Below are 22,838 nucleotides of genomic sequence, written 5' to 3'. Positions count from 1 at the left end.
TTTTGATTTGAAATTTTCAGCCTTTTGATGTTTGTCTCTTTACCTGTACCCATAACTGCCAGGGCACTGGAGAGTACAAACCCCACATGGTTACAGGAATCCAGCTCTATTTGTATTCATTTACGGGATGTGGGTGTCGCTGGTTAGGCCAGGATTTATTGCCCAACCCTAGTTGCCATTCAGAAGGTGGTGGTGAGTTGGCTTCTTGAACGGCTGCAGTCCCTGAGGTGCAGGTACACCCACTGCACTGTTAAAGAGGGAATTCCAGGATTTTGCCCCAGCGCAGCAAAGGAACGGTAATATATTTCAAAGTCAGGGTTCTGAGCGACTTGGAGGGAAACCTCCAGGTGGTGGGGTTCCCAGGTATCTGCTGCTCTTGTCCTCCTAGATGGTAGTGGTCATGGGTTTGGAAGGTGCTAAGGAACCTTGGTGAGTTACTGCAGTGTATCTTGTAGATGGTACGCACCTGCCATTGTGCGTCGGTGGTTGAAAGTTTGTGGAAGGAGGAGCAATCAAACGGGCTGCTTTGTCCTGTATGGTGTCGAGCTTCTTGAGTGTTGATGGAGCTGCACTCATCCAGGCAAGTGGGGAGTATTCAATTACACTCCAGACTTGTGCCTTGTAGATGGTGGACAGGCTTTGGAGTGTCAGGAGGTGAGTTACTCTCCGTAGGTTTCCTAGTCTTTGACCTGCCCTGGTAGCCACAGTATGAATGTGGCTTGTCCAGTTCAGTTTCTGGTCAATGGTAACCCCAGGATGAGTAGCTTTTTGATTCATGCTGCACATGATTTTTTTCCAACAGGGTCACAAAGGTAGTAAATTGTTCCTTATAGCACGCTGAATGCAGGCTATTTCTCTAGGTTGGCACTTCATCGCTTTGGTGGGAGATCAGTGTAAATCCCAGGCATGGCACTAAACGTTGGCTTCTGGGAAGATTGGCTTGCTTTTGCCAATGAACGCAGTCCCTTACGAGGTGTCAGATTTAAAATAGTTTAATATTTATACTTTTTTTTATTTATACACGATACAGATCCACTCGACACCGACAGTTATGCAATGCACGAGTCTCACAAAATAGACTGAACTCAAGACTTAAGGAGGCGATAAAATACATTTTAGAAGGTTTTTCCTTCTCCACCTTATCCAACAAAAATGTCGTGTTATTACAAAACACATAAATCAACATTACCCCACCAGTTGGCCAAAGAAATGAAGGAAATTCTTTGGGGGGGGGGACTAATTTATTTGTGACATGGCCACAGATCAACACGCACACTGCTTTTACCTCATTTCAACCCTATTTCTCCATCCCAATTCTGAATAAAATCTGCTTCCATTGACACTTGGTTCCCATACCCAACAACAACAGGGCATCTGGTTTATTGGTCATAATTTCCCAAAGATTGTGCTTCTGATGTTACATAAATGGACTAACATGGATTCCTCTACCAAGAGCTGCTTCTCCTCAATATATTTTCTAACGTCTCCGGGTGGAAAACCTAGTCGCAGCCCTTGGTCCCTCAGAATTGCAACTAGCAGCTGAGTTGCCATGCTGAAATGACTTGGGGGGGGGGGGGGGGGGGGGGGGGAGAGAGATTTAATTTAAAGATTCAAATGAAATTGCAGACGGTTACAGCCTCATGTACCGTTATGAGGTAACCACAGACTGACTGAAACTCTTTGGCTCCAAGAGGCAATAGGAAAATAGGATCTCCAGTTCAAAAGTGAAGCCAATCGGGAGAATGCTGGGAGGATACCAGAGGACAGGGCAGTGCCCACTTTCTGAGTCGGAGAGGGTCGCTTGGCTTGAGGCAGATCCTTTAAAAAATGATAAAAGAAAACTACTAACAAACTAATGGAAATAAAATCAAAAGTAGGATGAGAAGCTGGTTGTTAGCATAGGTGCAAATAATCAAATTTAGTTTTGCACACTAAATTAACGCAATGGACCGTACGAGATATAGCGAGTGATGCACTGTTGGATTAGGGATTGGCGGCCTGGAGGATGAATTATACTTTAAGGGTTGTAACTAACTGAGACTCTAAACAGTGGAAGGAGATATAGAAGGAATAAGTTATATGTATATAATTTCTTGCACAATTCAGGATTTTCTAAAATCTCAAGAGCTTTAATTACTTTTCTAAATTTGGGAAACAAGGCTGCCAATTTGCACGTGATAAGGTTCCACAAGCAGCAATGTGAGAATGACCAGATAATCACTGTTATTTGCAATGGCAGCTGAGGAATAACTATTGGCCAGGCTAACTGTTCTTCAAAATAAAGCCCGAGGATTTTCCTGCATCCACCCGAGGGCAACTGGGGACTCGGCATAATGCCTCATGCAAATGATACACCTCCAAAAGTGCAGCACGCCCTCAACGATGCATTGAGGTGTTGGCTCAATACAAGAGTGAGGCGTGAACTTACACCCTTCTGACTCAGATGAGCGCGGCAGCCACCGAATACAGTGACAGGCCAGAGCCGGACTAATACCCTGGTGGTGAATAGAAAGGTGAAAAGAAAAGCAAGATACTGCGGATGCTGGAAATCTGAAATAAAAGCAGCAAATGCTGGACAAACTCAGCAGGTCTGGCAGCAGAGGAACAGAGTTAATCAAGTCTGTCTGACAAAGGAAAATAAATATGTTCAAATAGCAATACACTGAACAGCAGAAGTGGAGACTAGAGACTGACTGACTGAGGAACAGGAAGAGGGAGCGATAGAGGGTCTAGCACACTGAAGAAAAAGAGACACATGCAGGATAACAGATTAAAGAATAGCACCCTGACAGATCTGAAAGACGGTCTAAGGCATATTTACGAGCTAACGAGTTGGACCTCTTGTGTGTTTTGTAAAAGCTGGACAAAGTTGTTTTGGTGAGGTGGGTAAGTGGAACCTGCCAATCTTGACCATATCATGTATATTAGTTCCCCCCTAACACACCAGTGTGACACACATCTCACGTGGATTACTGTACATCCCAAAATATTTAGTGATAATTTACAGGGTAATGCACAGGATTAATACAAGACAAATGTATGTTGTGTAATTTAGCAAACGGTGAACTACAAAAACATACATTGTTTTTCTTCACACACCCGGGTACAGCGCTATAAGGCTTTTCCACTGCTATGCAGAACAAAAAAATATTAAAAATCTTTAAACCTTTTTATTTTCTATTAAATTAAAATTTAATTACACATTTAATAAAATATAAATATCGTGTAATGGAACCTGACAAGGCGAGCTTAATTTCTAAACATGACTAACGCAATCTGACAAAAATAAACCACAAAGCTTGGGAGCAAAGGTTACTGGAGATTGATACCAACACTATTAATATTGCATAGGACTATACGAGTCAAAAATAAAATCCAACTTTCATTTAATCAAAGCCGTTGACATTATCGTCACAAAATAAAACAATTTTTATTCTTTGCCCCCAGAATTATTATTCTATATAAAAGTGCTGGGATGTTTCCAAGCCAGCCAAGAAGATCAGTACTGAACTAGTTGTCCATGAGTCATTTTTCTGCACACTCACTGTATTATATATGGTTAAGTTCCCTGTGAAGAATGAGTCATTTGATTCACTTATTAAAATACAGTTGTTAGATTAAATCATTAAATGTGTTAGAGAATGACCTCCTTTCCCCTAAAGTTAAACATTTTTAGTTTAAAGAAAAAAAATTCACTCATAGAAATGTGTTTTTTTCTTTCCAACAATAATTGCTTAGTCCGCCATTTCCCACCTCTCTGTACACAAACAGATGCTGCCCTACCACTGGGAAGGTTTGATGGCAGGTCCACCTTCGTAATGGGCTGGTCAATCTTTATGATGGACTGGGCGATCTTCCTCTTCATGATGGGTTGGCCCACCTAACTGATGGACTGACGCATCATTCCGAGTGCTATCTGTGCCACGCAGGAGTAAGGAACATATTTGCCCTGCTCACTGCTTCGAGCAGGTGACAGCCTTCCCAACAGCAGCAGTGCCCAGTGACTACAGGAAATCAACCTCTCCATTTCCTCCTCCGCCTGCAGTTGTCAACAAAATGGTTTTAAATAGGCTTGATCTTATTTTCTTTTCTACCCCAGAGACTTTTCTTGTCTGGGCACGACACCTGATACATAGCACTTATTTCATCCTTTGATGGATGTGTTAGAGTAGTGTTGGTAGAAACAAAGACATGGGTGGAAATATCTTTATTGCATCCCGAGTCTTTTGGCTTGAGAAATGGTGCAGTCAGTTCAGTGTATGTCGCTCAATTGGCTCACCTTTCAGGAGTAGTCTTGAGGATTGCAACCCTGGTTCTCCACTCCAGGGCATGGAGCAGCAGCACGCCTCACCAGGCTGGGTTGCAGGCAGGTTTTACAAAGTGTCCAAAGCAGCCCCTCAGTCCTGGAAGCCGCAGGCCTGCTGATGAGGAAAATGTTTCCCGCTGCCAAAATGGCCGACCGTAAACAGCCACTGGTTTTCCAAACTTCATTGTCAACTAATTGCTTTCATGAATGAGCATTCAGACCACCGTGCATTTCACAAGCACGGCTGAGCTCGTAGTCCCTGTGAAACGCAGGCCAAAAGACAATGATCTGGGATTCTCCGTTTGGAGTCTGCCCCTCTACCGATGCCAACGAGGTACGCAGAATTTGGTGGCCAGCCAAATCTCCCATTCACTGCAGCGGGGCTGGAGAATCCCACTTCCGTGAACGGATGGAGAATCCCACCCAGGGTTTTAATCGGGACTATTTTCATATAAAAAAAATACAATAGTGTCATAGAGTTTTACAGCACAAAAAGGGGCCCATTGGCCAATCGTGCCTGTGCTGACCATCAAGCGCCTATCTATTCTAATCCCATTTTCTGGCACTTGGTCTGTAGTCTTGCATGCTATGGCGTTTCAAGTGCTGATCTAAATGCTTCTTAAATGCTGTGGGGCCCACTACTGTGCATTTAGCGAGCAAAATCTAAACATACATTAATCCGCTCAATATCTATCTCTGAATAATTTAATATATATATAGATATCTATATTGTTTAAAATGTTAAATTATAATTTGTCGGGGTTCTTGTACCTCACCCAAGTGGCCATCTTGTACATGCGACTGGCCAGTGAGTTTGCAGACTGTCAAAATGGAGGCAGAACAGTTGAGCTTGAGCGCGATTCAGGACCTACAGCAGTCAGCGGAGTTCTGGATAGTGGAACCCCCGCCCCAGCCCCCACCCGACTGATTTTGTTCCCCCTCACTAGCCGAGGGAACCCCCTCACCACAGCCTGGCGGAGACCAGCTCACTTGGCAGCTTTGCACCCCATCGCGCCCCACCCCGGGGAACGGCCAGGCAAGGACGGTTCACCATTGCACCGCACAATGCATTTATCTACTGAGACATCAAGGCTTTTCCAAAAAATAAATTAAGTAATCAGGCATCAGAACTGCTGTTATCTACAACAAAAAGTGCACACAGCATTTAGTCGGCCGATTGGAAGCGGGAACAGTGAATGGCAGTTCAGAATCTGTTTTTTTGCTTTGCAATACTCCTAACCATCTTTTAAAATGCTTCTGTATAGTTTTCAGTTGTGTCAAAGAGCACAATGTAAAATATATATTATAAAAACAAGACTTAGCCCCCTCCTGGTATACCCAAAGTGCTAAATTCAGGCCCCAGGCAACTATACCTGTGACTCTACACTATACTAAGTCAGTTATTTCACAGACACTGAAAATGCCACCTCTGTCCTAGATCTATACAAAATAACTTAGAAATGTTGCAGTTTTATAAAATCTCATGCAACATATTTGCATCAATTCATTACTATACAGTTATACGGTATAAAAATTGCTGGTGTGCAAAACTATATACATGTACAGTACTAGCAGTGTGTGTCTCATTGCAGAGGGGCAGGGTGGGCATTGGGTTTGTTGGCAGTTTTCTACAGCGATTATCTTGCTTGTTGAGGGTGCGGGGAGGGGGCACTTGGCTCTCAGTGGATGAGGCTCCCTGTTGTCTAGTGGCCTCCATTTACGATGCCACCCCCTGTGGACCAGTCGATGATGATGAAGCTCAGGCTCATGGTCATGAAGAGAAAGCCCAACGCTGCAAAACAAGCCGCCTGGGAAATAAGGAGAGAGAAATGGTTAGCTTAGGAAGGAAGTGTCAAGCTACCAAAGTAGCATAGGGTCAGCAGGAAACTGCCAGGGATAAAGGGTGGGGGAACAACCTGTAAGAGAAAGGAACTTGGGAATATACCAGTGCATCTACTACAATCCAACACTGCCAGCATTGAACAGTCAAACGGCTTCTTTCTGTGCTATATATCCTGCATATTATTATATGCAATCATGTAGTGTAAAAGGGGACCATTCAGCCTGTTATGTGTGAGCTGGTTCTTTGAAAGGGCAACCCACTCCCCTATACATTCCCTCTAGCTCTACACATTTTACCCTTTTAAGTAGATAGCCAAATCCTACTACTGAATCTGCTTCCACCACACTGGCATTGCCACCTGGGTGTCAGCACTGCCAAGGTACCCAGGTGGCACCGCCATCTGGCTGGGACTGCCAAGGTGCCAAACTGGAATTTGCTGCGCGGCGGTGATCGGGCCGGGGTGTGCACTGCGTTGGTGTGCGGGTTGCGGGGGCCTCCTTCCAGTGAATTGTGGCTTGGGTGGGGATTCGGGGGGCCGGGTTGGAGGCTCGAGAGATCGGGACATCATTCTGGTGATCGAAACTCCTCAGGGCATTAACCAGGGCTAATTGCGGCCTGGTTGGAGAGTTCCACCCCGAGGACGCTGATCTACCCGGATGGGAGTTAGATCGCGGTTTATCGACATTCCAAGCGCCGGGGATCACCCAGGTAATCTTGTGCGCTACGAGACTCTGTCCCCATTCAGATGGATCGCGCTGTAAGTCTGGGCTAGCCCAGAGAGAAACTCCCCAGAGCCCCCAAAAAATGACTAAGTGTGGTTAGATAGCGGTGGGTCCTGCCGACAGACAATTCCCCTTTGCCGTCCCATGCCCCGACATGACGTCTGCCACCGTCATCAAATCCCTCAACACCATCTTCGCTCTGTTCGGTTTCCCCGCCTACGTCCACAGCGACCGGGGATCCTCATTTATGAGCGATGAGCTGCGCCAGTACCCGCTCAACAGGGCATTGCCTCAAGCAGGGCGACCAGCTACAACCCCAGGGGAAACGGTCAGGTAGAGAGGGAGAACGGGACTGTCTGGAGGGCCGTCCAGCTGGCCCTATAGTCCAGAAATCACCCGGCCTCCCGCTGGCAGGAGGTCCCTCCCCGATGCACTCCACTCCATTTGGTCGCTCCTGTGCACCGCGACCAACGAAACCCCCCATGAACGTCTCTTTGCCTTCCCCAGGAAGTCCACCTCCGGGGTATAGCTCCCAACATGGCTGGCAGCTACTAGGACCCATTCTCCTCTGTAGACATGTTTGACTCCACAAGGCGGACCCGTTGGTTGAGAGGGTACAGCTATTTCACGCCACCCGCAGTACGCTTACGTAGCGTACCCCAACGGCCGCCAAGACACAGTCTCCCTCAGGGACCTGGCACCAGCTGGTTCCACACACATCCCCCCTCCCCGACCCGGCGCCACCCTCCCTTCCCCCGGCGCACCCCACCACAGCCCCCGCTCCGGGACACTCCGCCCTTCCCTTGCCCACACCGGGGGATGAAGAGGATTTCAACACGCTCCCGGAGTCTCCGAAGACCAAGCCGCCGCCGGAGTTGCCACCAGCACTGCGGCGCTCTCTACGACAGATTAAAGCACCGGACCGCCTGAATTTATAATTTTATCTGTACTTTAAAAAAACCCACAATTTCCTGTATATAGTTCTCCACCACCCCCGCCGTACTCATTTTTAACAGGGGGTGAATGTGGTAGTCACCACTGATGTATATATTGTATATAGAGGATGTTGTTATAGGTGCTTTACGGTAAGGCCCCTGTACTACAGGTACGGGGGTAGATCCCTGCCTGCTGGCCCCGCCCAGGAGACGGAGTATAAATATGTGTGCTCCCCATACAGCAGCCATTTCGTCAGCTGCTGTAGGAGGCCACACATCTCAGTGTAATAAAGCTTTGATTACATCCTACTCTCGACTTTGCGTAATTGATAGTGCATCACCTCTGTAGTGCAATCACATCTTTCCTATGGACTAGAATCACATCTAATACTCCAGCTGTGACCTATACAGTTTCAGCATAACCCCCAAGCTCACATGTTCTAAACCTCAGCTGATAAAGCCAAACTGGTATTTGTCCCAACTGGACTATCTTGGTCCTTTTCCGTAACTATCCTAAATCTAACTGAATTTGGATCATTCCTACCAAAGTCCCTCCCAGCTGTATCACCTACCCACTTTATTCCCTCAGACTAATTCCAAACTGACCCTTTCTTTGACAAAGACTCATCCAGACAAAACGTTAGCTCCCGCCTCTCTCCACAGATGCTGTCAGACCTGCTGAGACTGTCCAGTATTTTCTGTTTTGGTTTCAGATTCCAGCAGCCGCAGCAATTTGCTTTTATGCACCCTTCTCTTATTGGGCTTGTTACTTCTTGGAAATAAATTTCTCCTGAATGCATTTTAAGAATTATGCTCCTCTGTTCCGTCCACTCGAATTTTATTCCTGTTTATCTGTGAACAAGGTGGCACAATGGTGAGCACTGCTGCCTCACAGCGCCAGGGACCCGGGTTCGATACTGGCCTCAGGTGACTGGGTTGAGTATGCATTTACTCCCCATATTCGCGTGTGTTTCCTCCGGGTGCCCCGGTTTCCTCCCACAGTCCAAAGATGTGCAGGTTAGATGAATTGGCCATGCTAAATTGCCCCTTAGTGACCAAAAAAGGTTAGGTGGGGTCATGGGGAGAAGGTGCTTTTTCAGAGGGTTAGTGCAGAACTGATGGCCAAATGGCCTCCTTCAGCACTGCAGGGTTTCTATGATTACATTTCCTGCTCCTTATACAGAGCCAGTCAGCTGAAAGAGAATAATCAAAAAGGTTTGCTTCCTGAGAGCATGTGTGTGTGTTGGATTTGGAAAGTTCCAATAAATAAGCTGCGTTCGGTTCATACTGCTTCTTACGCCTTGCCTTGAATAGTGTACAGAAAATAACAAACATTTCTCTGTCCTAAGAGTGGGGTCTGACAGTCTCCCAATGTGTGTAGGCTTTTGAGTCCATTTATAAACATGTTTTTCCTCCAACTGCCTGACTAAAATCCGATAAATTTGTCCTCAAACTGTCCCTATCATGTCTGGTTGGATGTGAGCCTATCTGATGTATTTGTCGCTCCCTATTCTGGGATTGGCACAGTAAGAAGTCTTACAACACCAGGTTAAAGTCCAACAGGTTTGTTTCAAACATGATCTTTCGGAGCACTGCTCCTTCCTCAGGTGAATGGCATCTCCACATCATATTCTGGGATTGGCTGTAGCCTACACTGCAGATATACGCTGCCTAAAGAGCATGACATCCGTAAGCAGACTGCGCAGGAAACAAACAACTCACAAACATAGCACATTCCAGTTAAAAGTGGGTTGATTACCCCCCTCTCTGATTTTGAATGACTTCTGTGTCTTTGTGTTAGACTCTACATGTGCAGCAGTTCACTCATGTCTGATACTAAATCTGGGCTTTATGCCAGTTCCTGTGCATGTATCATTCGCGTGTTTCCTCCGGGTGCTCCGGTTTCCTCCCACAGTCCAAAGATGTGCAGATTAGATGAATTGGCCATGCTAAATTGCCCCTTAGTGACCAAAAAGGATTAGGTGGGGTTCCGGGGAGAAGGTGCTTTTTCAGAGGGTCAGTGCAGACTCGATGGCCGAATGTAGAGATTGAAGTTCGGCATCATTCTTGGTTGGGATGTGCTGAGGATTACCGTGAGGACAGGATTTTCTCTGTGGGCTTCTGGACTTCTGGACCCCGGTGTGAGAGTTAAACGGGGGGGGGGGGGGGGGGGGGGGTCAGAGACCTGCATCTTTTGTGTGGGGAACTCTCAACCCGGCTGCGATTTCCCTTTAATTGGCCCATTAGTGATCAGGGGACAGGCTCGCCGTCCTATTAAATACAGCAGGCAGTTGTGTTGCGCAAAGGGACCATTTCAAAGAGCAATTAACTACATTCTAACGACTTAAAGGGGGGGGGGGGGGGTGTAGTGGGTGGGTGCCTCTTAGCCTGCCTAGAAGCCTGGCTCCCGGCTCTGTAGCCGGGAGGCCACTTCCGGGAAGTTGCATTGTTTCCTGCTGCCTGTGGGGTTCTGGGTAACACCCCCAACAACTGATCTTAAATGTTTATTGGCTATTGTTGCTTGTGAGTGGGTATCCGCACTTCCGCCAGCAACCCCAGTCCCATGTGAAATGGCCCAGGGATGGAATTGAGGCGAGGAACCATCATGCCGGTTGGTGAAGCTATTTTTAGCACTTGCCCATCACCGTCCCCTGCTGCCTCAACGCCTAAATATCCAGGCCCCCCTCCCCGGCCCACTCAAGTGGGCGTATTTAAACTGCAAGTTGAGTCTTTCTTATACCGGACTAAGGGCACAATGTGGTAGCATGTGGACTTTAGTACATCTCATGCTGTCTGAGGCTGATTGATTATCGGGGCAATGGATCAGGGTCACGACAACAAATGCAAGTCCTGCCTGAACAGGCCAACAACAGCGAGGCCATCCTGGAGGGAAGTTCAGCCCATGTGCTTTCCCATGTTTGTCGTGTCAATAATGTCCTTGAACACAGAAACCCCAGATTAGTTCAATATAAATCTGTGGTGAGATGCCGTTTAACAAGAGATGCTCAGAAAACGATTATTCTATACGGAAAGTTTCTGCACTTTTGGGCTTTGCTCACTGGAGGCTCACCAAGATTTTTGGAAGCGACCTCATTGGCTCTTCTTCTTTTGGCATTATCCGGATATAGAACACAGCTGGGAAGATGAAAATTAAACACGGGGCGGAGGTCGCACCTGAAGGAAGAGAAGAGAAACCATTAACATCTGACAGGCCTTTCAATGCATAAGCATCTGAATTTCTATACATTGCACATTTTCTTAGGCACCAATTTATCGTCAGAAGTTAATATATTTTGTTTTTTTTGCACAGGCAGTCCACAAAAGAAGCGTCAACTCTGGGGAATGAGATATTTGGTTGCTTGCTGCCTCTTGCTGGCACTGAGTACCAGATCAGACACAGCTTACATTCAGTGCAGAGTACGTCTCTCCCTCGCTCTGTCAAGATAGTCAATTTCCATCCAAACCATTCTACGTGTGGGAGGGAGAGAGGAGCAGTACAGCTGAGCCTAGTCCTGTCCTTGCCTCATATTCTCAAATAGCTTGGCTCACTGGATAGCAGGCAGAGTGGGAAACCTGGCTCAATGTCCCCCTTCTGGTGACTAGTTGTTTGTTGCAGAAGGGTCAATTAGACCCATAACGTTAACTCTGTTTCGCTCTCCACGGATGCTTGCCAGACCTGCTGAGTTTATCCAACATTTTCTGCTTTTATTTATTATGGTTGTTACAACCTCCCTGTCTCCTTAGCTGAGAGTAGCATATGACATGAATGTGGGACCATATTGTTCTGTTCTGTTTCATATCACATCAGGTGGGTCACTTGCCCACCCACTAGTGGTGGCTTTTGAAATATGGATCAATAGATCTCCTATCACACTGCTCATGAATGCTCGTCTGTTATTTATTAATACGCCACAGAGTCTGACAGTAGTCCAGCCTTTGTTATAAAGTGGCTAATTCACTGATGCATCTTCCAACTAACTAAATCATAGGATTTACGACATTTGCTTACAGCAAAGGTTCTTTTTTTGATTTCTTTACTTCCTGTGTTTGATTTGCAGTTGCTGCTGAGGTTGTCAAGTGTAGGAATGTGCGTGTGAGGTTTTCCTAATGCCAAGCCCCCATCGCTGCTCCTCCTCCACAAACACGGCCTGGCAGCTGTGACCATTTAGGAGCTGCGAGATTTTATAAGTGCTGCGAGGGTGCCCCTACCTTGAAGCACCCTCTCTCTCCCTTACTTGCATCGACAAGCTGCAACTCTTTCAGTGCTGGGGGAAGGCTTCCTATTGGTCCTCCAAATTCCTGAGGCCACCTGTCATAATATCCACTCATGTATATAATGAGAGGCAGACAGGCAGTGATTGACACATAGGATGACCAGTAAGCATACAACTCCAAACAGCCAATCACCAGACAGGACACTACCACTATAAAGCCAGAGGGACCCAGCTACTGAGACAGTCAGAGTCCACGAGCTAGCAAGTGCAAACACCATGCGGTAGCCAGTAAGTCTGGTCAGGCTACTACAAGGTCACCAGTCAGATCAGTATAGTGTCGACCCACAGCTGAATATGTATAGCAGTTCTATAGTTGAATAAAACAGTGTTGGATCTTCTTCAGTGTTAGACGTCTGTTTCTAACTTCCCTGCATCGAGTGCAGTCCACATCGAACCAACCTGCCTAACACATCACCACCCACTATCCCCTTAATTGGATGGCGAGCGTGCTCTCTGTCTATTACTCCGCTTTCAATAAAATATTATGGAATGGGTGTCACACCCATGTCTTGCAGGGTCAGGACGCAGAAATTATCCTTACGTGGATGACCTTATCTCAAAATAAAATTTCTTCCCAATAACTCCCATGTACCATCTTTCTCACGCACAAAGTATTGCTCAGAAGAGTCCAGTTATATTTTACCTTTTGTCACCTAACATGGGATCCTGTGGATATTATATAAACAAAGGTTTCTGTGTCTGCTCAGAAAACAGTCAACATTGTTAAGAGTCTCTTAATGTGCGCAGATATCATTTGCCCAATGTCACGAGTAAACTTCATGCTTGTGGGGACATCGCCACTTTCCCACCATCAGCAAAGATTTAATTGATTGGCAGAGCAGGCTCGATGGGCCGAAAGGCCTCTTCCTCTGCCTATGTTTCGAAGTGCAGAGAACCTCAGTGCAGATTGGCGGAGGTCAAACTTTGAGTCCCCAAGGTGAACACAGAGATAATCCATCCTTCACCTTTCTTTCTCGCACAACATTTGGCCAAAGAAGTTGCACATCTGCAGCATTTAGGCTCAATTACTTTTCTGACTCAAACTGCAAGTTTCAGACAGAAGGCCAAGTATTTCCCACACCAAGTAACCAATTCCATAGATAGTTTGAGTAATTTTTATCATTTCATGCTATAAATATCTTTTCCAGCTCTATGCACTGATGTGAGTGAAATATGAGGCGGGATTCTCTGATCATGAGGCTGAAGTGTTGACGCTGTCGTAAACACCGTCGCGACCCAAGCCGCTCCAGCTGCTGATCCCCGGCGTCAGATGGGTGCCGCGGGTCTGCGCATGCGCAGTGGGACCGACGCCAATGCACGCATGCGCAGTGGCATAATCACCGTGCCGGCCCTGACGCAACATGGCGTAGGGTTACAGGGACCGGCGTGGAACAAAAGAGGCCCCCAGCCCGAGAGGCCGGCCCGCCGATCAGTAGGCCCCGATCGCGGGCCAGGCCATAGCGGAGGCCCTCCCTGGGGTCGGGCCCCCTCCCCCACCCCCCCCCCCCCCCCCCCCCCCCCACCAGGCTGCCCCAGGATGCATCCACGGCGAGGTCCCGCCGGGTAAGAGGCGTGAACGGCGCTGGCGGGACTCAGCTTTTTTTGCGTGGCCACACGGGCCATCCCGGGTCGAGAATCGCTGGGGGGGGGGGGGGCCGTAGAGCGGACCCCGACTGGCACCACGCCGACCGTGTTCTCTGGAGAATCAGTGGACTGACGTCGGGGCGGCGTGGCGCGTTTTCCGGCCCGGCCCTGGGGTGAGAGAATCCCACCCATGGCGTCTGAAAAATAGTGCGAAGAAATGACTTGAGCAATTTATTCATTTCCTTTGTGGAATTAGCAGATAGTAATCTTGAACAGAATTGGGATCCGAGTGCTCAGTTGTCTTTTGACAATCCTCCAATCGTTTGTACTTTTTCATCCCTATACATTTGAGCACTTGATAGTTCCAATAATGACTTATCTGCTGTTATAAATCATAATTTCTTTGCTTTGGCAGCACGGTGGAGCAGTGAGTAGCACAGCTCCCCTACGACGCTGAGGTCCCAGCTTCGATCCCGGCTCTGGGTCACTGTCTGTGTGGAGTTTGCATATTCTTCCCGTGTTTGCACAACCCAAAGATGTGCAGGGGAGGTGGATTGGCCACGCTAAATTGTCCCATAATACGAAAAAAATAATTGGGTAATCTAAATTTATATTTTAAAAAATTTCTTTGCTTTGTTGCAATGTGGCATCTTAGTGAGTGACGCCCTTATATGATCTCTGAAGCTGTGCTTTCACATGCAATGTCTTTGCAACCTGTGGCAGGATAAGGATCCACAAGATGCTAGAGTTCAACTGTGGAGAAAGATGGATTTGGGGCTTTGCACACAGCTCACCGCTACTGACACAAATAACCCTAAAAGGCAGAACTTAAAGAAATGTAACTTCACAGAGCATTATTAGACTGGATTGCTTCGAAATGGCGGAGAGGGGATTAACAGAACAGAATTTATAATAAAATAAATATAAGTTTGCAGTTACAAATATTAGGTTTGAAGGTATACCTTGAGTTGTATTCTATATGTAAAAGGTTATAGTCGGATTTGCAATCAGTATTGTTGTTTTATGACCTGTGGGGAACGTAAATGACTGGGAAACCCGTCTATTTCATCAGAATTCCATGCTGGATAAGAAATGGATTTCACTAAGTACTCTCCATTTTGATTGCCTTTATCTCAGAGCCATCTGAATTGGAGCCAAACCACAGAAAGCATTCAAAGATGAAGTTAGGAAAGATGCCAAAGTAACATTTGTTTTCTTTCTCTCGACTTATACATTACAAAGGCGCCCCCCTCAAAAACAAACACTTAAACACTTCACGTATTGGTCAATATAACATGCTGTCCAAGGCAATTAGTACCGCATCTCATATATGCCGTATGACATTCAAAAAACTTACATCCATAAGATGTTTGAACCATTATAAACACAATGCAACACTACATAATACATAACAGTTAATAGATAACAATTAAGACAACACCACCCTTCAAGACAATGTAACACCGTCCATCACCACAAAAGACCTTTCATCTCCACACAAGACCATCCATCACTACACAGGGCTATTTACTACCAGACAAGACCATTTTTCACCACTCACCATTCATTGTCAAACACCCATTGCTACACAACATACGTAAACCTATATCACCCCACACACAAGTTGAAACCAACTCATAAAAATTGACCAACAATAGATAGCATAAATACAAACCAACACAAAGAAAATACACGACATATCACACCACAAAGCACATTAGCGCAAACCAAACAATAATAAAACATTTATTACACAACTCAATTGAAAAAAAAACAGGTTGCCAGTAACTACTGACCTTGCTAAATGAAAGTCATGTTTCACAGCACTTAGTACACTAACTACTTGAGTACAAGTAGTTAGTGTACTGCAAGTGCAGCTAGGTAATGCCAGCTATGCCAAAACTATCCACAGCTGTTTTACGGGAATGCTTTATAAAGTTACAATTTCTATTTTTTCTTTTGCCGGCTGCATTTTTTAATACTAGAACGTTCTATGGGACGATGATGAAATTGCCCAGTCTGCTACAATATACAGTCACATTCGACCAAGTGGGATATAAAAAAGTGGGCTAGAAACTCAGCCCCCTGGGGTGCATGAGAGACCCCATCCCCTGTTGGCTTTTGACCATCCTGAGCATTTTGCAATGTTTCTCAGATGAAACATCAAAATGTAATTATCTGTTGTGAAACAGTAACTGCAGCAGATATCAACTAATAGAATTCCTTTAGAATATACAGCCAGTAAGGTACTTTAAGGGACTGTTTCCCAAACAGGAGAGAGAGAACAATAATGCTTTCCTAGGACTGAAAATGGATACATCCCTAAGACCTGATAATCTATATCCCATGGAAAGCACGGTAGCATTGTGGATAGCACAATCGCTTCACAGCTCCAGGGTCCCAGGTTCAATTCCGGTTTGGGTCACTGTCTGTGCAGAGTCTGCACATCCTCCCCATGTGTGCGTGGGTTTCCTCCGGGTGCTCCGGTTTCCTCCCACAGTCCAAAGATGTGCGGGTTAGGTGGATTGGCCATGATAAATTGCCCTTAGTGTCCAAAATTGCCCTTAGTGTTGGGTGGGGTTACTGAGTTATGGGGATAGGGTGGAGGTGTTGACCTTGGGTAGGGTGCTCTTTCCAAGAGCCGGTACAGACTCGATGGGCCGAATGGCCTCCTTCTGCGCTGTAAATTCTATGATACTAAAAGAGATGGTTATGGAAATAATGGATGTTTTGGTTGTCATCTTATAAAATTCTGTTGATTCGGAAACAGTCCAGGCAGGTTGGAGAGTGGCAAATGTAACCCCACTATTTTAAAAAAAGGAGGGGGGGGGGAGGGGGAGAAAACGGAATTATGACCCATGAAGCTAACATCAGTAGTAGGGACAATGTTAGTGTCTATTAGGAGACAAGGACGTACCCACAACCGCCACGACAGACACTACTGGAAGACCTACTGGACGCAAGTATCCTAGAGAAAGGGAACTGTAGTGACATGTATGACCGACTGGTAGATAGGGACGACACCGTACTGGACGCAACAAGAAGGAAATGGGAGGACGACCTGGGGATGGAGATAGGGTGGGGACTCTGGAGCGAAGCACTGCATAGGGTCAACTCCACCTCCACGTGCGCAAGGCTCAGCCTGACGCAACTAAAAGTGGTACATAGAGCCCACTTAACAAGAACCCGTATGAGTAGGTTCTTCCCGGAGGTGGAAGACAGATGTGAACGGTGCCAAAGAGGCCCGGCCAACCACGCCCACATGTTCTGGTCTTGCCCCAGACTCGTGGAGTACTGGACAGCCTTCTTCGAGGTTATGTCCAAAGTGGTGGGAGTGAGGGTGGAGCCATGCCCGATAGTGGCGGTCTTCGGGGTTTCAGAACAGCCAGATCTATTCCTGGGGAGGAGGGCGGACGCCCTTGCCTTTGCCTCCCTGATCGCCCGCCGTAGAATCCTGTTTGGCTGGCGGTCAGCAGCACCGCCCAGAGCTGCGGATTGGCTGTCCGACCTCTCGGAATCTCTCCAAATGGAGAAAATCAAATTTGCCATCCGAGGGTCGGACGACGGCTTCCACAGAACGTGGGAGCCATTCATGCAACTGTTCCGGGACCTATTTGTGGCCAATGTACAAGAGGAAGAATAGTCGGGGGAAGGTAGCGGGAGGGGCTACAGGTTCGGTACGGGGGTTCGATGGCTAGCTAAGGCCCAAAACCAAACTAAATAAACATGTTGGGGGGGGGGGGGGGGGGCGGGCGCAGTTACTACTACGAAGATGCTTACCTGTAAATATGTATGTTAATTTTTGCGTGTTTGTTTGTTGTTTTTTTTTCTTTTTTTTTTTTTTTTTTTTTTTTTTTTGTTCTTTTTCTCTCCTAACAATTTGTAATTTGTTCAATATAAAAGTGTCTATTACAAAATATGTGATAACAGGACAATTAGGAAATATCAACGGGATTAAACAAAGTCAACAGTGACTTATGAAAGGGAACTCATGTTTGAGAAACCTACTGGAGTTGTTTATATTTATAAACTTTATTGCCACAAGTAGACTTACATTAACACTGCAATGAAGTTACTGTGAAAAGCCCCTTTTCGCCACATTCCGGCGCCTGTTCACAGAGGGAGAATTCAGAATGTCCAAATTACCGAACAGCACATCTTTCGGGACTTGTGGGAGGATATAACTAGCAGAATAGATAAGAGGGAACCAGTAGATGTGGCCTGTTTGGATTTTCAGAAAGCTTTTGACAAAATAGGTTAGTGTGCAAAATGAAAACACATGGATTGGGGGTAATGTGCTGGCATGAATTAAGAATTGGTTAGCAGACAGGAAAAGGAGAGTAGGAATAAATGGATCTTTTTCAGACTGGTAGGTGATGACTAGTAGAGTACCACAGGGATCAGTGCTTGGGCCCCAGCTATTTACAATACATATTTCTGATATGGATGAGGGAACCAAACATAGCATTACCAAGATTGCTGGTGACACATAAACTTGGTGGAAATATGAGTTGTGGGGGAGAAGTTAAGAGGCTTCAAGGTTATTTAGACAAGTTGAATAAGTGGACAAACCCATGGCAAATATAATATACTGCGAATAAATGCAAAGTTCTCCATTTCGGAAGGAAAACAGAATGGCAGAGTATTAGTTAAATGGTGATAGATTGGGAAATGGCGATGTACAAAGGGACCAGGATGTCCTTGTACCAATCACTTAAGCAAACAATTCAAGAGGCAAATGGTACGTTGGTCTTTATCGTAAGAGAACTGGAGGACGGGAGCAAGGGTGTCTTACTGCAGCTGCACAGGGCCTTGGTGAGATCACACGAGAAGTAATGTACAGTTTTGGTTTCCTTACCCAAGGAAGGATATACTTATAGAGGGAGTCCAGCAAAGTTTCATCAGACTGATTTCTGGGATGGCAGAATTGTTGTACAAAGAGAGATTGGGTTGACTATTTATTGGAATTTAGAATAATGAGAGCGTATCTCCTTGACAAGTATAAAATTCTGACAGGGCTGAATAGACTGGATTCAGGGATGTTGCTTCCTCTGGCTGGGGGGGGGGGGCGGTTAAGATGAAGGTGTCACACACTCAGGATACGGGGTAGGCCGTTTAGGACTGAGCTAAGGAGAGATTTCTTAACTCAGAGGGTAGTGAACCTGTGCAATTCTCTACCACAGAAGGCTGTGGAGACCAAGCCACTGAATATATTTTCAAAGGAAATAGATGGATTTCCAGAGAGTAAAGGTGCCTGGGGGAAAGGGGGGAGTGTGGCTTTGAGATAAAGGATCAGCCATGATCGTATTGAATGGTGGAGAATGCTCCAAGAGGTGACCGACCTGCCGGTGCACCACTTTCCTATGTTTAAGAGACTGTTTCCCAAGCAGGAGAGAGAGAAAGCAAATGACAATGCTGTACTGAACGCAGGCTGTCAAAGCGGTGCACCTTCTCTGTCTCTCTTATAAGTGCTGCCTGTTTTGCAAAAGTTACCATCCAGAGAAAGGAAATCTGTTGTGATCCGAGACCTTTTCAGGGATAAAATGTTCAAATCTGTTCCATACACCCAGGAAGACAACTGAAAACAAACCCAGATACAATGTGGAATGACCTCATCAAGACCAGCCAAGGGGCAGCTAACGGTACACTTCTCTGCTTTGTGTTTCATGAACTGTAGAAATCCTATAAGCATATCCTCTCACTCTATTATCTGTGCTGGTGAGTGTGTGGACCCAGGAGAATGTGTATGATGTATGAATGGTAGTTGTGCTTTACCTAGTTTCTTTGTTTAGGAAATAGTTTCAATAAACTTATCTTGTTCTTTGTTTAATTTAAGAAAACCTATCTGACTAATTCTTTACAATCTAAAAGTGCACACAGTGGGACTCCGACAGAATCAACAAAGCACATCCTCTCTAAATTCACGAAAATACCCTGTTAGTCAGACCTGGAGTGGGAGAATAGGGGAGTCATTTTAGCTCTCCTCACGCGGTCATAAAAATAATATATATTAAAAATATTCAGCGGAATTCTCTGCCAGCGGGATCCTCCGGTCTGCCCGTGGTCTGCAGCGCACCCACGCCCGTGGGTTTCCCGATGGGGTGGGGTGGCCACAATGGGAAACCCCATTGGCCGGCTGCGGGAACGGAGAATCCCGCTGCTGGCAGGGGTGCGCCGCACTGGAAAATGCGGTTGGCTGACCCAGAGAATCCCGCTCATTATGTCTGCGCACGTTTCTCGTCAACTTTCCTTTATAAATTCTTATGTTCCCCTGCTATATTTGAAACAACTACCCCTGAGCTGCAGTTAATACCCCCAATACTTTCATTACAAATTTTAATGTACAGGCACTTTTCAGGGTTGGAAGCAAGTACCAGGTGATGCGTTCGTATCCCCCTAATTCAATTCAATATATCCAGTGGATTGTACGAAAAATCAACCACAGATTAACAGCTGTAGTGGATTGCTTCAAAATCCACTTAATCTCATGCTACACAAAATGATTGATGCTCCAAACCTTCTGCTGTAAAAGCAAATATTTCATTTTTTTGTGAAGTTGATCGTTATTCTTTATAATGGTTGAAGCAATTCTTCTTTAAAGAAGAGTCGAAATGTCGAGATTAATGTTTCTGCTTTAACTATATTCGCACTGATAAATTAACATTGAGGTTTATCGCCACATATTTCAATCAAGAATCTCCGGAATCTGTTCACGGGACGAACAATCCTGAAGAATGAGCGAGAACACCTCGGAGGGAAATTTCCAGCATCGCGCTTCCAAAAAAGGACTTTGGGCTGGATTCTCCGGTCTGCCGGCTATGTGTTTCTTGGCGGCCCGCCGTTCACTGGCGGTGGGATTCTACCTTCCCGTCGCTTGTCAATGGGATTTCCCATTGAAACAGCTCTACGCAGCTGGGAAACCTGTGGGCGGGGGTGTTCTGCCGGCAGGAAAAATGAATCACAACTGTCGGAAAATTCCGGCCTCCATCTTTGCAATTTGTCACAAAGGTAACCTTTTATTGTTGATGTTATTGTACATATTTCACAAAGATCCTTAGGGTGAGCTCTGGTTATCTTATCTGAACCAGGTCACTACACTTCTTTAAACAGAAAACACCGCTGGCAAATAAATAAAAGGGGGAGGAAGGGTCACTTTTCTCTCTCTGCCTCATGTGACTTGGAGATAAGGGCTCGCCTCCCCCTACCAACTTGCATATTTTAATTCAAAGCCCTGGTGAAAAGTGATGTAAGGGTGGGGGGATTTTCCACTTTGAGTTGATCTGGGCGGATGTTGGGAGCACATATTGATCAGCGTGCACCATCAACCCATGGTTCTCTGCTCATTGCAAAGGCAGAAACCCGCCTGATTAATTTCCCACTGATGGACCCAACGGGAAAAGCCTTTCTCTCAAACTCCTCCATAATATTATAATCTAACAGTGAGCAAGCAAGTATCTGCAGCTAATTGGTCATTTTGGATGGTGGGATCATGAGATAATTTGAGGTGACAGGGATACTAACTATTAATTGAAACACAAAGAGCACTTTGCTACTTTCCATTGAAACAATTGCTTGCGCACAGAGTTCATTTTGACCCACTAAGGTTGTTGGACGTTGAAAATGGAAGTTGTGGCAGGCGATCCCGAAATGAATGTGGAGGCTGCTGGATACAGAGGTGTATGTGGAAGGACCGCCTCCGTGCACCGGCACTGTGTGAAGGTTTAAAAAAAAATCAATGAAACACAAAACTGCCCTCCAGCCCTCATCCCTTACACTCACTCATCCCACCATACATTCCCCATGACACATCCATGTCAACCCATGCCACCTCATGCCTCCATGTCAACCTGTGCCCCTCTACCCACCCCCATGGCCCTTTATAACCCCATGCCGCCTTAGTGCCAACTCATGAAAACCCAAGCCCCCCTTCTCACCCTTTTCCTTTACACCTACCATGCCATCTCAGATTCTTTCCACCAGAGGTAGACCTCACTACACATGCTAAGACAAGATAAAATAAAGTTAAGTATCTAATAAAAAAAATTACAATTTCAAAAAAGAAATTCTCCTTGACGAAACTATATTTTTAACAATTCATTTACGAAATGTGGGCATCGCTGTTTAGGCCAGCATTTATTGCCCATCCCTTCAGAAGGTGGTGGTGAGTTGCCTTCTGCACCCAATGCAGTTCTTGAGGTGAAGGTACACCCACTGTGCTGTTAGGGAGGGAGTTCCAGGATGTTGCCCCAGCGACAGTGAAGGAACTGCGATATATTTCCAAGTCAGGGTGATGAGTGAATTGGAGGGGAACCTCCAGGTGGTGGGGTTCCCAGGTTTCTGCTGCTCTTGTCCTTCCAGACGGTACTGGGCGTGGGTTTGGAAGGTGCTGTCTGAGGAACCTTGGTGAGTTACTGCAGCGCATCTTGTAGATGGTACAGAGATGGTTACAGATGGCTTCCACTGTTTGTTAGTGGTGGAGAGTTTCAATGTTTGAAAAGGGGGAGCAATCAAGTGGGCTGCTTTGTCCTGGATGGTGTCAAACGTCTTGAGTGTTCTTGGAACTGCACACATCTAGGCAAGTGGAGAATATTCAATTATACTCCTAGTTATGCCTTGTAGATGGTGGGAAGGCCTGGGGGTCAAGAGGTGAGTTACTTGCCATAGGATTCCTAGCCTTTGGCTTGCCCTGGTAGCCACAGTATTAATATGGCTAGTCAAATTCAGTTTCTGATCAATAGTAACCCCCAGGATGTTGGTTTAATTTCCCATTGATAAAACAAGCATTGGAATTCATTGCCTCACTTCAAATAATCCATAATCACTTGAAGCTATCAATCAAACTGTGAACTGAGGGCCACGCCAAGCTGTGAAATCAGTCATGCAGCCCATTGCAATAATGATAATACACAGGCTATGTCAACAGATAGGGTGAAATAGCAAGTGTTAATTAAAAAAAACACTGCAGGTTTAGAAATAGTATTTAAAGGGCAGGAGTTTAAACCCTTGGCTGCTTGACAGTTCTTTTTGGCAATTTCTTTTGACAGTTCCAATGAGCTTGAGGGTGCCAGTGAGTTTATGCACTTTTTATACACATTCATGACTACCGGTTGAAGGGGGTGTCCAGAGATAAGACCTCTTAAAACTGAATAGCTAGGATAAGACTAGAATCGTTAT

General features: G+C 45.9%; 1 protein-coding gene across 3 annotated transcripts in view; it reads right to left on the bottom strand.

The window, feature by feature from the left end:
• Positions 1 to 976: 976 nt before the first annotated feature.
• The window catches only part of LOC119973863 (sodium-coupled neutral amino acid transporter 3-like), a 133,218-nt gene continuing 111,356 nt past the window's right edge, over positions 977 to 22,838 (bottom strand). For all 3 annotated transcript variants that reach the window (XM_038812355.1, XM_038812354.1, XM_038812353.1), the window contains exons 15-16: positions 10,877 to 10,980; positions 977 to 6,114 (exon numbers count right to left, since the gene is read on the bottom strand). In XM_038812355.1, the coding sequence (XP_038668283.1) occupies positions 6,010 to 6,114; positions 10,877 to 10,980 (209 nt within the window). In that variant the 3' untranslated portion in view covers positions 977 to 6,009. The remainder of the gene's footprint in view (positions 6,115 to 10,876; positions 10,981 to 22,838) is intronic.

The sequence above is a fragment of the Scyliorhinus canicula genome, chromosome 11, assembly GCF_902713615.1.
Source record: "Scyliorhinus canicula chromosome 11, sScyCan1.1, whole genome shotgun sequence".
In the NCBI taxonomy this organism is placed as follows: Eukaryota; Metazoa; Chordata; class Chondrichthyes; order Carcharhiniformes; family Scyliorhinidae; genus Scyliorhinus; species Scyliorhinus canicula.
Note: the sequence above shows the minus strand (reverse complement) of the source record. Positions and strands in the feature narration are given on the sequence as shown.